This window comes from Patiria miniata, unplaced genomic scaffold, assembly GCF_015706575.1.
Source record: "Patiria miniata isolate m_02_andy unplaced genomic scaffold, ASM1570657v1 HiC_scaffold_2, whole genome shotgun sequence".
NCBI lineage: Eukaryota > Metazoa > Echinodermata > Asteroidea > Valvatida > Asterinidae > Patiria > Patiria miniata.
The window spans coordinates 19478860-19491742 of record NW_024037058.1 but is presented as its reverse complement, the minus strand read 5'-3'; the positions used below and the strand labels follow the sequence as shown (position 1 = coordinate 19491742).

General features: G+C 42.9%; 1 protein-coding gene across 1 annotated transcript in view; it reads left to right on the top strand.

Annotated features, from left to right (window-relative positions):
• The window catches only part of LOC119726798, a 47064-nt gene that overhangs the window by 9941 nt on the left and 24240 nt on the right, over nucleotides 1–12883 (top strand). Inside the window, exons 5-13 of the mRNA XM_038198656.1 lie at nucleotides 508–801; nucleotides 2572–2790; nucleotides 5301–5424; nucleotides 5540–5707; nucleotides 6802–6980; nucleotides 7880–8142; nucleotides 8993–9239; nucleotides 10693–10993; nucleotides 12405–12574. Of these exons, the coding sequence (XP_038054584.1) occupies nucleotides 508–801; nucleotides 2572–2790; nucleotides 5301–5424; nucleotides 5540–5707; nucleotides 6802–6980; nucleotides 7880–8142; nucleotides 8993–9239; nucleotides 10693–10993; nucleotides 12405–12574 (1965 nt within the window). The remainder of the gene's footprint in view (nucleotides 1–507; nucleotides 802–2571; nucleotides 2791–5300; nucleotides 5425–5539; nucleotides 5708–6801; nucleotides 6981–7879; nucleotides 8143–8992; nucleotides 9240–10692; nucleotides 10994–12404; nucleotides 12575–12883) is intronic.

The following is a 12883-nucleotide window of genomic DNA, read 5'->3' as shown; positions in this document are numbered from 1 at the left end:
TACGTGGTGACAAAAACATGTGACCGCAATGACGCGCGCGGCATTTGCGAGTAACTCATCTTGTCGGATTCAAAGGGCGGGGCTCGATCAGTGTCTCAGTCTAGTCCGAGTAGCTAGGACTCTACGAATCGCCGTTTTTAACAGCGATTCGTAGAGTCCTAGTTACTCAGACTAGTCTCAGTCTATTTTTTTTTTGGGGGGGAGGACCAACAATAAAAACAGGGGTAAGGCTAGACCTGATTTGACGTATTACGTCACAAAATAGAAGAAAGGGATAATAAGTAGTATTAAAAAAAATCCTCTTCACTCTTTTTTTTTTTGGTTTACTTACTTAAAAAGACTCTATTAGTTTCCCAATCCGTCTATGACCTCAGTGATGGAGTCATTCAAATTGTTTATAAAAAGAAGTTGTCTTCGATTTTTTCTTCTTCACGACTCTTCGTAATGCCTTACACTCTTACTCAACCAATAAAAAAGTTGAATTTGTCCTCAATTTCTCCATACCAGATAACCGTTCTTGGCGAAAATCACACCCTGGATATCAGCTTCTTACCGTCCAGCGAGGACGTCGGCGTGGGCTCTCTGACTATCGGATCCCGGGTGGACTGCGTGCTGACCATCAACATCCCCGAGGCTGTTGTCGTATCGGACATCAACGTCGAGATCTTCACGGACGATGAGAATAATACCTTGTCGGTGATATGTCCGCCCTCCGTCAGCAAGGGAGTGGAGCTTGAGTTTACGCCGGATACCACCAAGCAACAAACGTCCTACAAACAGGGAGAAGAGAACCCGTTTTTGGTAAAGTATATGTGAGATATACTATAGCCAACTAGGCCGTCTTATAAACAGCTTTTCGGGTTATCCTTGGCTTTGTATTTACATGAAATACGTTCGTTTTTTATACGATTGTATGTTTGTTTGTTTTTGCCAATATAAATAAATAAATAAATAAATATGTGAAGTAGCATTCTTCATGTTAATAGCTGTTTGTTTGGTTTAAATCTGGTACCTTTAACTTGTCATCATTATAGTCATGTTGCTTTTAATGTTTGTCTTCGTGTCCGCGCATCTTGTTTTGTCTTGTGAAGTATCTTTGAGGTATATATGAAGTATATGTGAAAGTATTGAGGTGTATGTGAATATATTTTATGTGAAAGGCTATATGAGGTATTATGTGAAAGGGTGACTGCTCTATGTTCTAACAACCCTATGTTCCGACAACCCGCACATAAGAGTGTGTTACTCCCGGTTAGGGTTATAGGGTTAGGAATAGGAACAGGAATATATGCAGTCGGAACATAGGGATGTCGGAACATACGGGTGTAACCATGTGAAAGCATATGTGAAATATATGAGAGGTATATGATCAGATTTATATGTGAAAGCATTTGTGTGAGGGGCTATAGGGACGCAAATGGTACGGTATCCTGGTTTGGGGCCGTGGATGGACAGGTCTGCCATCGCCACCGTGGAAAGAAGAGGAGGGGGTTCCAGGCAAAGGACCCGCAGGTTCTAGTGGTTTATACCTGCACCCATAATAGTCAGGGCAGGCAGAGGAAAAACAGGTAGCTACCCAAATTACGAACCAACAATAGAGCCGGTATCTATTTTTTTGGTTTTGTGGCGCACAGCGTCAAACACTAGTAAAATACACAACAGTCAAAATTCCATCTTATGAAAAGTTAATGCGGTACCCGATGATATGTACGTCTGATTCGAACCAGCCAACCGATCCCGTTAGCTCGGTGGTCGAGTGGTAAGACATCTGCACGAAAACGCAGGAGGTCGTGGGTTCGAGTCCCACCCTAGTGATTTTTCCAACTTTCGCTCGGAGGGTAACACACTGAGTATACAGTGTTTATACGTCGGTGAAGGGCAAAAAGCTGGTATGATTTACATCACCCCGACGCAAAGTTATGAATAGTCAACATGTTATTATGCATGCAAAACATAATCACCTATGTTCATTTATGATTGGACAGGGTACCTCGCAGATTTTTTACTATAGGCGAGTCAGTTATCAGCATTGAGAAGGCGTGGGATTCCGTGGTTTGTTTTGGCAGACTGGGACATTGAGTGCTGAAAAAAACATGCAAAGCGAAATCAGGCCAAGTTTACTCACTCTTTCGATGACAAAATTCTCCAAAATGTTTAAGAGGCAAAGACACGGTCCTCATTGTTTCACCAACAAAGTTTGAAGTCTCAATTCAATTTTTAAAGGAGACTTTTCTTCAATATTTTGCATCTGAGAGTCCAAAGACTTGACTGGTACATGTCCAACCATGGTCTAACTGTTTGAAAGACGGACCTCTTCATTTATAGTGGCTGACTATCGAGAAACGTGTAGCAATAGAGACCATTCAGTAGGAGACATGCCAGATGTTTCTTACGGCTGCCGTAGCGATAGCCACTACGTTATCTTAATCATAATCTTTGTGCCCATTTTTTTTTTGTCTTCCTTGTTTTTTACCTTCGCCTTCTTCCTCTTTTGTGAATTTGTTTCCAGTTCTTATAGTCAAGTTTCCAGTCTTTTATTTATTGTTTCCTGCTATTGTCTTTGGTTTTCAGCTGGACACTGTCACCTTTGGCTTCGGCAACGTGACCAACCTTAACACCTCGACAAACGCCCAGGATTCCAAGATCGTCATCACGTTCTCCATCACCTTGAAGGAGGACCAAGGCGTTGCCGTCGACGAGAGGTACTGGGTCAGCGCCGGCGTGGAGTACAACGGGGAGTCCAAACTATGGATCGGCCAGATTGGTTTCCTAATCGACCAAGTACCCCAGGTAGGCCGAGAGCCAGATTGGTTCGGACCTTGAGTGTAGAAAAATATGCAAAAGAAAACCAGGCCAACTTTGCTCACTCTATAGAGAAAGGACCTCTTAGCAGACAAATTCTCCAAAATTGTCATGAGGCAAAGACAAGGTCCTCATATCAGTATTTCACCAGCCAAGTTTGAGGGTCTCAATTCAATTTTTATTTAAAGGAGACTTTTCTTCAACATTTTGCACCTGAGAGTGAAGCCAAGACAGGGCAAGAGATTTTAATTTGAAGTCTAAGACATGTCCAACTTTTTGAGAAGGTTGACAGTTCAGTAGTCTGGTGGCATGACTATGGAAATATGCAAAAAAAGAGATTGGTACCGGTACCAGATGTTTCTTTTGACACAGTTGTTTGATTCAGTACTAAAGGGTATTTTGAAGTCTAAAACCTGATCTTTTGTGGGGTGGGGTCAGGTTAGTCCGAGTAACTTGGACCCAACTTATCGCCTTTTTTAACATTTGGACATGTTAAAAAAGGCGATAAGTTGGGTCCAAGTTACTCGGACTAGGGTCGGGTGGGATTCGCGTCCCATTTTGAGGTCCTGACGAAACACTGTTAGTTTACCTACTGCTATTGTCTGAAAAATTTATATCATTCAACACATTCAAATTGCAATTTCTTTTCCTTTAATGAACTTGAATGTTTTATTTGAATGACCATTTTTTCCATTTAGGCCTCTCTGAAGTGCACACCTCTAAAAAGGACTTTATTTTCAGGTGCTGTTGCACCTTTTTTGGACAAAAAGATCTGCCTGGCTGCAAATATTTTAAAATTTGTAGGGTACGGTAACTAATTTCTACCTAAACAATGGCTGTTTTTTGTTTCGCTCAATGTCTCATTCATTATTGACCAATTTTTGTATTGGAAGAAAATTGGCAATTTTTTTTTTTGGGGGGGCCCACTTGAAAAATAGCACAGAAAAGTATCTCTTTGACAGAAAATCATCAAGCATTGGCTTATAACAAAAAAATTCACTGCAAACCTAATATTTTCTTTCAGATAACAGGTCATTGAGGAAGACACATAAGGCCAAGTTAAACAAAAAAAAGTTTCTCATCTGGACTTTTTGAAAAAATTAGAAGCCCTTTTTTTCCCTTTTTTTTTTTAAACATGGTGGAATTTCAAAGATGGTTTTCTTTGCTGATAATTTTGTGTCCAATGAGCTGTAACGCCTTAAAACAGCTTCTAAACTTGCATACAATAGGCTTAGTCCAAAACTGTTGGACTCTCAATACTGTGTATGAGAGTCCACTGGCACCTGAAACAACCAGTCCAATACTGCTTCAGTACTGGATCAATCAACTGTGCCAAAAGAAACATCTGGCATGTCTGGTTCTAGTCTCTATTTCTACACATTTCTCCACAGTCAACTACCAGACTATATAATGACAATATAATGAAGAGGTCAGTCTTTTCAAATAGTTGGACCATGGTTGGTTGGACATGTACCAGTCTAGTCTTTAGCCTCATTTTGAAATCACTTGACTTACCTCTCATGTGCAAAATATTTAAGAAAAGTCTCCTTTAAAATTGAATTGAGTCTTCAAGCTTGGTTGGTGAAATACTGAGGACCTTTTCTTTGCCCAATGAAAATTTAGGAGAATTTTGCTGGCTAAATAGTGAGTAAAAATTTGCCTGATTTCGTTTTACATTTTTTGTAGCACTCGAGGTCCCAGTCTGGCATGGGCCTAGCTAACAAATTTAATATTGCAAATGATAAAAAAAAAAAAAAAAATCAGTACTGTTATTGGATACAGGGAACATGACTGAAATGGTGGCAGCATGATACAGAGTTGTAATGACTCGAGTCAATAACTCGACTCGAGTCCGTCTCGAGTCACAATTTTTGGTGACTCGACTTGACTCGAGTCCCTAAGGGCAAATGGCTCGACTCTACTCCAGTCTCTCATCTGAATGACTCGACTCGACTTGAGGAAGGCTAACTTGAGTCCCAAAAATAAAAGCAAAACTATGCGAAAATATTTGCAATGACTTACGCCGGTGCCGGTTTTTGTTCACGTCACGCTAGAATGATTGCGAAAATGTTCATATACATAGTGGGTTGATCAGTGTCCTCATTAGTTGAATGGGGAACAGCTAGCACCCCCTTTTTATTTTCATTAAGAGTCAAATGTGGTGTCTCCGCATGTAGAAGATCGAATGTAAAATTTAAAAAGTCAAAAAATGACTTTCTCTCTTGTGTTTATTTATTGTATAGTCAAATATATGTGACTCGAATTGACTCAAGCTAAATACTTGGACTCGACTTGACTCGACTCGACTCGACTACACAATGTGACTAGACTCGACTTGACCTTCCTGACCTAATGACTTGACTCGACTCAAGTCACTTCTTTAAAATGACTCGACTCGACTCGAGTCACAAAACTCAGTGACTGGTTACAACTCTGGCATGATAAAGGTCTATAGCAATGATATGTTGATAATTGGTCATGAACTTGTCCCCTCTCAGTATGGGCCAGACACAAACGTCACAGCTGAGGGCCCCTTGGATTTCTACAAAGGCGAAGTGGAGGTCTTCAATGTGGATCTGAATGTCTACAAGAGCGTAGCCAACCTCACTGTACGCGCAACCGGTAAGACATAACTTAATCGGCACTGTTTTGACAAAGCTAGATTTGACCATCAGATAACAATTTTTTTAAATACTTTTTTTCCCCAAAACTACCGTCACTTTATGTTTCATTTCAGCCGGGTCGACCGCCAAGGAGTACCTGTTAATCTGTGAGTTGCAGCTGTGCAATACCGGCACCGGCTTCTGTTTGGATGTCAACAAAGACTTGGCCACGTTCCAAGTAGACATGGTATCCCAGAATGCTTACGAGTCCGTCTTTGGCTTTGGAAACATCGTCAATGGAGGTAATCCTAGTTTACGGGGAAAAATATAAGTAACGATTTTGTGATTATCCAGGAAAAAGGTCCACTTTTGCAGTATGACTCGATCCAGAACTTAGTGGAAAAGTAACACACTGGCATAAAGTTTGCCTATTTGCAGGCGCGGTTCTAAAGCCGATATTTTTTTTGGGGGGGGGGGGGGGCTAGCAGGGTGGATCCAGAATTTTTTTCAGGGAGGCGTGCAGAAATGTAGAACGGTTATTTTCTCTGGACACTTAGGCCTCCCCTCCAAAAATCAATAGGTGGGGGGGGGGGGGGGGGGGGCACTGATAAAATCCTACAATCAGGCACACAATTAACTAAAAGTGTACAAATGCACCCTTCTCACGACTACCGTTTGCATGTACGTCACATTCTTACAATTTGCTAGTGCAATTTTTTTTTTTATTGACTTTTTTTTTTGGGGGGGGGTAGACAACATTTTGAGGGTGCTAAAGCCCCCCCCCCCCCCGGTAAAACCGGCACTGCCTTTCAGAAACTAATATCGCTGCATAAGATAGCTCCTGATGTTTTTGGTTGGGCAAGAGTCTGGAATGCTTGACTGTAGCAGTGATCGGTTCAACTGGTATTATTGTGGCTTGATGAAATACAAAATCTGTGGAGCAATCCACGGACATATCGCTTCTATCACGAAGGCCCCATTGTACAAAAGCATTCACAGTGTTTACAATGAAGGGGGCGTAGAGTTGTCAATTGTGCCTAGCCTGGATTTGTCTGTATAGACTATAATTCTGCCATCGCTATATTAGGCCTACTCAGGAGGTGCAATGACTGTTCACAAATCAATAAGGTTTTGCCCTTCACCGACGTTTTTTTTTTTTTTTTTTAAACACTGTATACTGTACTCAGTGTGAAGGGCAAAACCTAATTGATTTATATCACCCCGACGCAAAATTCCATCTTATGACTGTTCACAAGTTGCACATGCGTTCTTCATTTGAGGCGCCCTTCGGAAGAGTTGTTGCAACTGATGATGTTGGTTGTGAGAAGAGCACAATGCTTCCAAAATGGATAAAAAAATTGCCGACCGACAATCCAAATGTTTCCCGTTATGTCAGGTGCCGCCAACAGTACAACTGACAGCCGCATCTCAATGGATGTGGTAGCCTTTCTGAGAGACGATAGTGGATTGGTGGCCGAGTCGTCGCATGAGCTGATAGCCAATGCCAATGATGGCTACAAGGACACTACGGACAATGCGGCATTCACTGCCAAGGCCACACGTACTTATATCACCGTAAGCGAAAAAAGGACTCCTGGCAGCATATTTTTGTGACCTAGCTGTTCTGTCAAAAGACGACACTTCTGGGCAGGGGTTGAAATTGAGATAGGGCCAAAAAAAAAGCTGTGGGGGTGATTTTTGTCATTTTTTAATTTTTGCATATTTGTAATCTTGAACATATGTCTTAAATATACTATAAAAGTTTGAAACCCTTATTTGAACTCTAAATATAGCATTTTTGATGATTTTATAGGGTATGTCAGTTAAAGCAATGCCACTTGAAACGGGTCTTTAAAATAGACCCCAAACTTTAACTGCCATTTTCTCTGTTTTCTACTTTTCGACACGATGAACTTCAAAATAGCATAACTCTGCCCAGGAATGACCCGGTTTCAAAAATTAAACCACCTTTTAAAAGGAAAATGTACATTTTAACAATATGTTAAAATCTCATTTGTGACCTCATGCCCAGAAAAGTCTAATTTTGACAGAACAGGTCACATTTTTGTTTCTGCATGGGGTGAGTAACAACTTTGAAGTTATTCACACCACAAGCACACTAGGGTATTGTGGCCTACTAGTGGTAATAGGGTTTGTGACTCATGATCAGAGGGTCGGGGGTCCGAATCCATCTGCTGGCCATATGTTGTGTCCTTGGGCAAGCTGCTTCACCTCCACTTGCCTCTTTCCACCCAGGAGTAAATGGATACCAGCATTAGTTGAGGAGTATCCTTGTTATGGACATCCCAGAGGGAATAGAAATAATTTAAAAAAATTTTTCGTGTCAAGGAAACCAGAGAAAAAATGCCAGCCTGATCATCAGTGGGCCATATACTGACTCATGACAGACTTTCCGTTACACCCTGCATGTAATGGTCCCTCTTTTTAATTCTTTTTTTTTTTTTTATTTCCAGCCGGGCAAAGTCTTGACCATAAGCGCCATCGCAAATACCACCAGTGGCACTCAGATCGTCCCGGGGGAATGTGCTGTGGTCCGTGTGTCTATTGCGATGACCTTCTCTACCTCAGTCGCTCCTGTGTCAATCATGCTAGCTCCGCAGGTCACCGGCACGGACTTTCAGATCAACGCAGTTCGTATCAACCACGTTGGCAATGACATCAGCTGTCTGCTACAGCGAAGAGATGATATCGAAGACACTGTCGTCTATGCAACAGGGTAGGCCTACAAATTGCATTTTCCGTCTGAATTGTTTTTATAGAATTTTTTGTACCCAAAGAGCATGGACTGGTCTCCTACTAATTGACCTATCGCAGTAGAATCGCGTTAGAATCGCATCAACGCAGCTTGTGACATATTGTCAATTACATGATATACAAATGGACGCAGAACGGGCAACATCTGAGACAAACAAAAGTTAATATACAAAAATTCCATTAGGTTGTCTTAGGGGCAGGGGCTAACTCGATCGCTAACTGCGATAGGTAAATTGCCTTAAGGGTTTAACTAGAATTTGAGTGCATTCAATTACTTCCCCCAGCTTACTCGCGCCTGGCTCCTCGCGTGATGACAGACATGCGCAGTGGAGCTAACTAAACAAACGGTTTCGGGTAAAGCTTCGTTCAAGAACAGCTGGAAAGATGAACTTTGACATGACGCAACTGCATCCGAACTGTCTAGAGCTATATAGGTCTAGGTCCACGCCCATTGAAAATACGCGGGGACACCCTGACAATAGACCCGTAGCCGTAACTCTGGAAGACTTTCGGACACGGCCTGAGGCGCCCGCCGGACGTCACGTTGGCAGCCATGTTTATTGCATGGCCTTATCAGGCTCGGCGAGTCGGTTACTTGGGCTAGGCTCGTGAGTAAGCGCGAGAAATCACGTGAGAGGTAAATCGAACGCTGTCGCGCTTGCAAGAGTAAGCGCAGGGGAAGTAAACGAATGCAATAAATGTTACACTGGCCTCAGTCAAAGATAAACATCGAGAATCACGGTATAAAATGGGCCCAGGCTTTTAGAAGGGAAAATCACCTCAATTGGCACTCATTCTATCCTTCCATGCAGACCGTCTGCCACAATCAACCTCAAAGGGATAGCCAACACGGGCGGTGACGCCACTGCCGACGGGTTGAACAACGTCATCGGCGTGGACTTTGTGGTCAAGTCAGCGGTGACTAATCTCGGGTCAGACGGCAACACGCACACGCTTGACGTGACGGTGAATTACGCTGGTAAAACACCGTGGACTCAATCACTGACTGTGACCACAGTGACCAACCCAAGCTCTATCACCTATCCGGCAGTGCCAGAAGTGAGTTGAATTCCGGTGTTTCTTTTTTTTTTCTCTTTTTTTCTCTGAATTTTCCTTTTTTGATATGAACGACTATTCATAGCAAAGTCTGAGGATGTTAATTACCATGTGAAAATTATTATGGTGAAGATATATGTGAACCCTCAGACAAAAACAGCCTGTAAATTTTAGAACCAAGTACATTTTTTCACAGAGTGGACTCTGCTGGAGGGGATGATGGGGGATATTTTTTTTGGGGGGGGGGGATTCCTGTCAGCAAAATTATGTCTGTCCGTGTATGCATTGATATATAAATCCACCCATTGTCTATAAGTGTCCAAGATCATCCACTTCTGTGAACAGCCCGCAAAATTAGTCAGATGGTGTCAAGCCAACCCCACCTTTTTGATTTTGTGGCGGCCAGATGTGATTGGAAAATACTAATCCCTGGCTATTTTGAATACTGGGGCATATTGTCACGAAGTACACCCCCTATTAAAATGGTTTTGAAACATCCATGTTAAAAACGGATTGATCTTCACCTAGCCCCATAAATGCGGCCAATTACTGAAAAGATCATGCGCGGATTGTTTCTTCTGTCAGTCACGTAGACTTGAGTCAAGGCACACGAATACAGTGGCGGTGCATGGAGCCAGCGATTGAGCTCGGCCACTCGCGTGGTCTTTTTTCGGGTATTACCACATGTGGCTTGACTCAACTCTATGTGACTGACAGCAGAAACGATCCAGCACGCGAGTGATCTTTTCATTGTTGGAATTTAGATACGCAAACATGTGCAAATGTACCTGGAAATTACACAAAAAATAGACATCTGAGAAAGGCCGGACTTCTTCTCTATTGCTATAATAAACTACAAACAAAGTCTTAATGTAACAATGAAAAATTTACAATGTTCTACATTTTCGGGTACATGTTCCAAGTGTGGCCCTTATATTTACGCAGGTAGTCCAGTAAATTTATGGGGCAAATCTTAACAATGTGCACCATACGCCTCAATTCAAGAATGCATTAAACATGTACATGAACACTAGTCTAAAATGGCACCACCTGGCAAGGGCGGATCCAGGGGGGGGCCAAAGGGGGCTATGGCCCCCCCCAAAACGAAACCAATTTTTTTTTTTTTTATGTGACATCGCAAAAAAGGCAGGCAATGAGTACACCACCATCTTTTCCTCAAAAAAACATTGGTTAAAGTGATCAGAAATTGCCTCAGATCGCACCACAGAGCATCTAGAATCCAAAAATTTTTCCCCACGCCGTAATTTTTTGGACCCACTTTTTTGGAGGACCAAAATTTTTTTTGGCCCCCCCCAAAATTTTGTTCTGGATCCGCCCTTGCCACCTGGAGTGATGGCGACTTTCAGTTTAGTCTACGGTACCACCACAGTGTACACCTTCTGTGGTCCTTTCTCTGTGATTGCACCACCACCGATTTTTATTTCCATTCTGCCAGGCTGACCCCAATCCTTTCACCAGCACCCTGGAGCTCCAGGACCCCGCCGACCCTGCCACCATCGCCCCCGGTGAGGTTGTGGTGCTAGCCATCCGGCCGGTCATTGTGCGCGGTACCCAGTATCGGTACGTAGCCACCGGTCTGGCCAACACCACCGGAGTGACCGTTGTGGACATGAGGGTGCAGTCCGTGGGCAGTCATGTTGCGGGTGGTCTCTTCGTGGATCCCGTCGCTGTCTACTACCCTTCGGTCGGACCGGCGGACTCAGCCGAGTTAGACTTGGGAATGATCTATAACTATGGTATGTAGATCTCTAGCAATTACTTCATAAACACGATGAGAAATATTCAATTTCAGTTCCACAATGTGAAGTTGATCTACTCCACTTTCTCGGACTGCGGCACAAACATGTGCCATGCACTTGCTCAGACAGCGACACAAACACATGCCAAACACTTGCTCGGACAGCGGCACAGACACAAACACATGCCATTACATTGGTTACCAGTTAGACAACGTATCAACTTCAAAACAGCAGTTTCCATGCACAAAGCACTTCATAACACAATGCCGCAGTACATAATGGGATCACTCAACCTTAATGCACCCAGCCGTAGTGGCCTCCGCTCCAGTATCAACCTAAGAGTTCCACGCACATTAAAAAAGGCAGGGGACAGAACCTTTTCAGTGTCTGGTCCCCAGTGTTGGAATTCCTTATCACAGAACATCCGTAATATATCAGTTCTCTTGACAACTTTAAGGGTATGGATTGAAAACTGATCTGTTCTCTCCACATAATCTGTAACTTGTGTTCTGGAGTTGTCCTTAGTCGCGCATTGAAACTTGCGAATATGCGCGCTATAATCGTGTTATTATTATTATTATTATTGAATCTGCGACCTCCGGATTGCTGTTCCGGTGCTCGCTAGGTGTTGAAGACATCTTTTCAGTAACAATTATGACCGTCAGTCCCAAGGTCATGATGCATGTCACTTTACAATAGACTTGTGACTGCACCCGATTTCACGAAGCGCTGCGACTATCGCAACTCAAGTTACAACATGTAACACATCGCAACTCGCGACGCGTCGCGTCATCCATTTCGCGAAAGTTGAGATGTGTTGAACGCGTTGTAAGCTCCTTGACAACGGCTTAAAACACGTCGCAAGTTACAACGTGTCTAGTGGTCATCGCAAAATACGAAGAGTCCCTTTCTAAGCCAGTTTGATGCCATAAACATCACAAAAACGAGATTATAATACCGAGGCAATGTGTGTAAAGTTGTAAACAGAAAATTCATTGAATAATTATGAATTAGACTGGAATATTGCAGTTGAAATTTCAAAGTAGCTATACAGTCCACTGAGAGCTTGTTTTCCTTCAAAATTGCATCGCACGGCCACCATTTTGTTTTACGTTTTAACAAGTTTCTAGCTGAAATCCGACGACTCTTTGTTGAATATCAGACGACTATTTACTGTACGCTGACTATAAACATAAAACAGTCACCGAGTTGTGCTGTAAATACACCTACGACGCGTCGCACTTACGACGTGTTTCGTGAAATGGATCGTAGAGATACGATGCGTCGCATCGCTGCGATGCATCGTAAGTTACGAAGAGTTTGATGAAATCGGGTGATGACTAGCGATTGCATGCCCTGTCATTGACTGAATGCATTGATGACAACCCAGTTAATCTTACTCTTCCAGCCCGTCCTGGTAACTCAACTGACGAGGATGGCCTAATGATCCAGCTCATCGTTCAGGTCACGGAGGAGGTGCCAGACTCGATTGTCCCAATAGCTGTGGCCCTACTGGCCGGTTCAAACCGTCTGTGGGTCGCTGAGGGAAATGTCACTGTCAGTGCCAGTGTAGCCGGGGTAAGACATGGTTTCACCGTTAAGTTTGTATTATACATATTTTGTTGTTGGTTGTATTCCGGCCCCACCTCAAAAAAAAATGTATGCGAATGGACATACTCATTGTTAGCATTAGTTGATGCCATGCAATGTACACGCTCAAGCCCTTGTCACGTGACAATGAAGTGTGTCTTTCAATTGTTGTGTTTACGTTAATAGCGATCTTTGAGTGTAGCATGTAATGGAGGGCGGAAGAGTTTTGAGTTGACCAAATGGAGCAAAGAACGCATTCTTTTTCGGTCTAAAATATTTCAACAAAGTAGGAATATA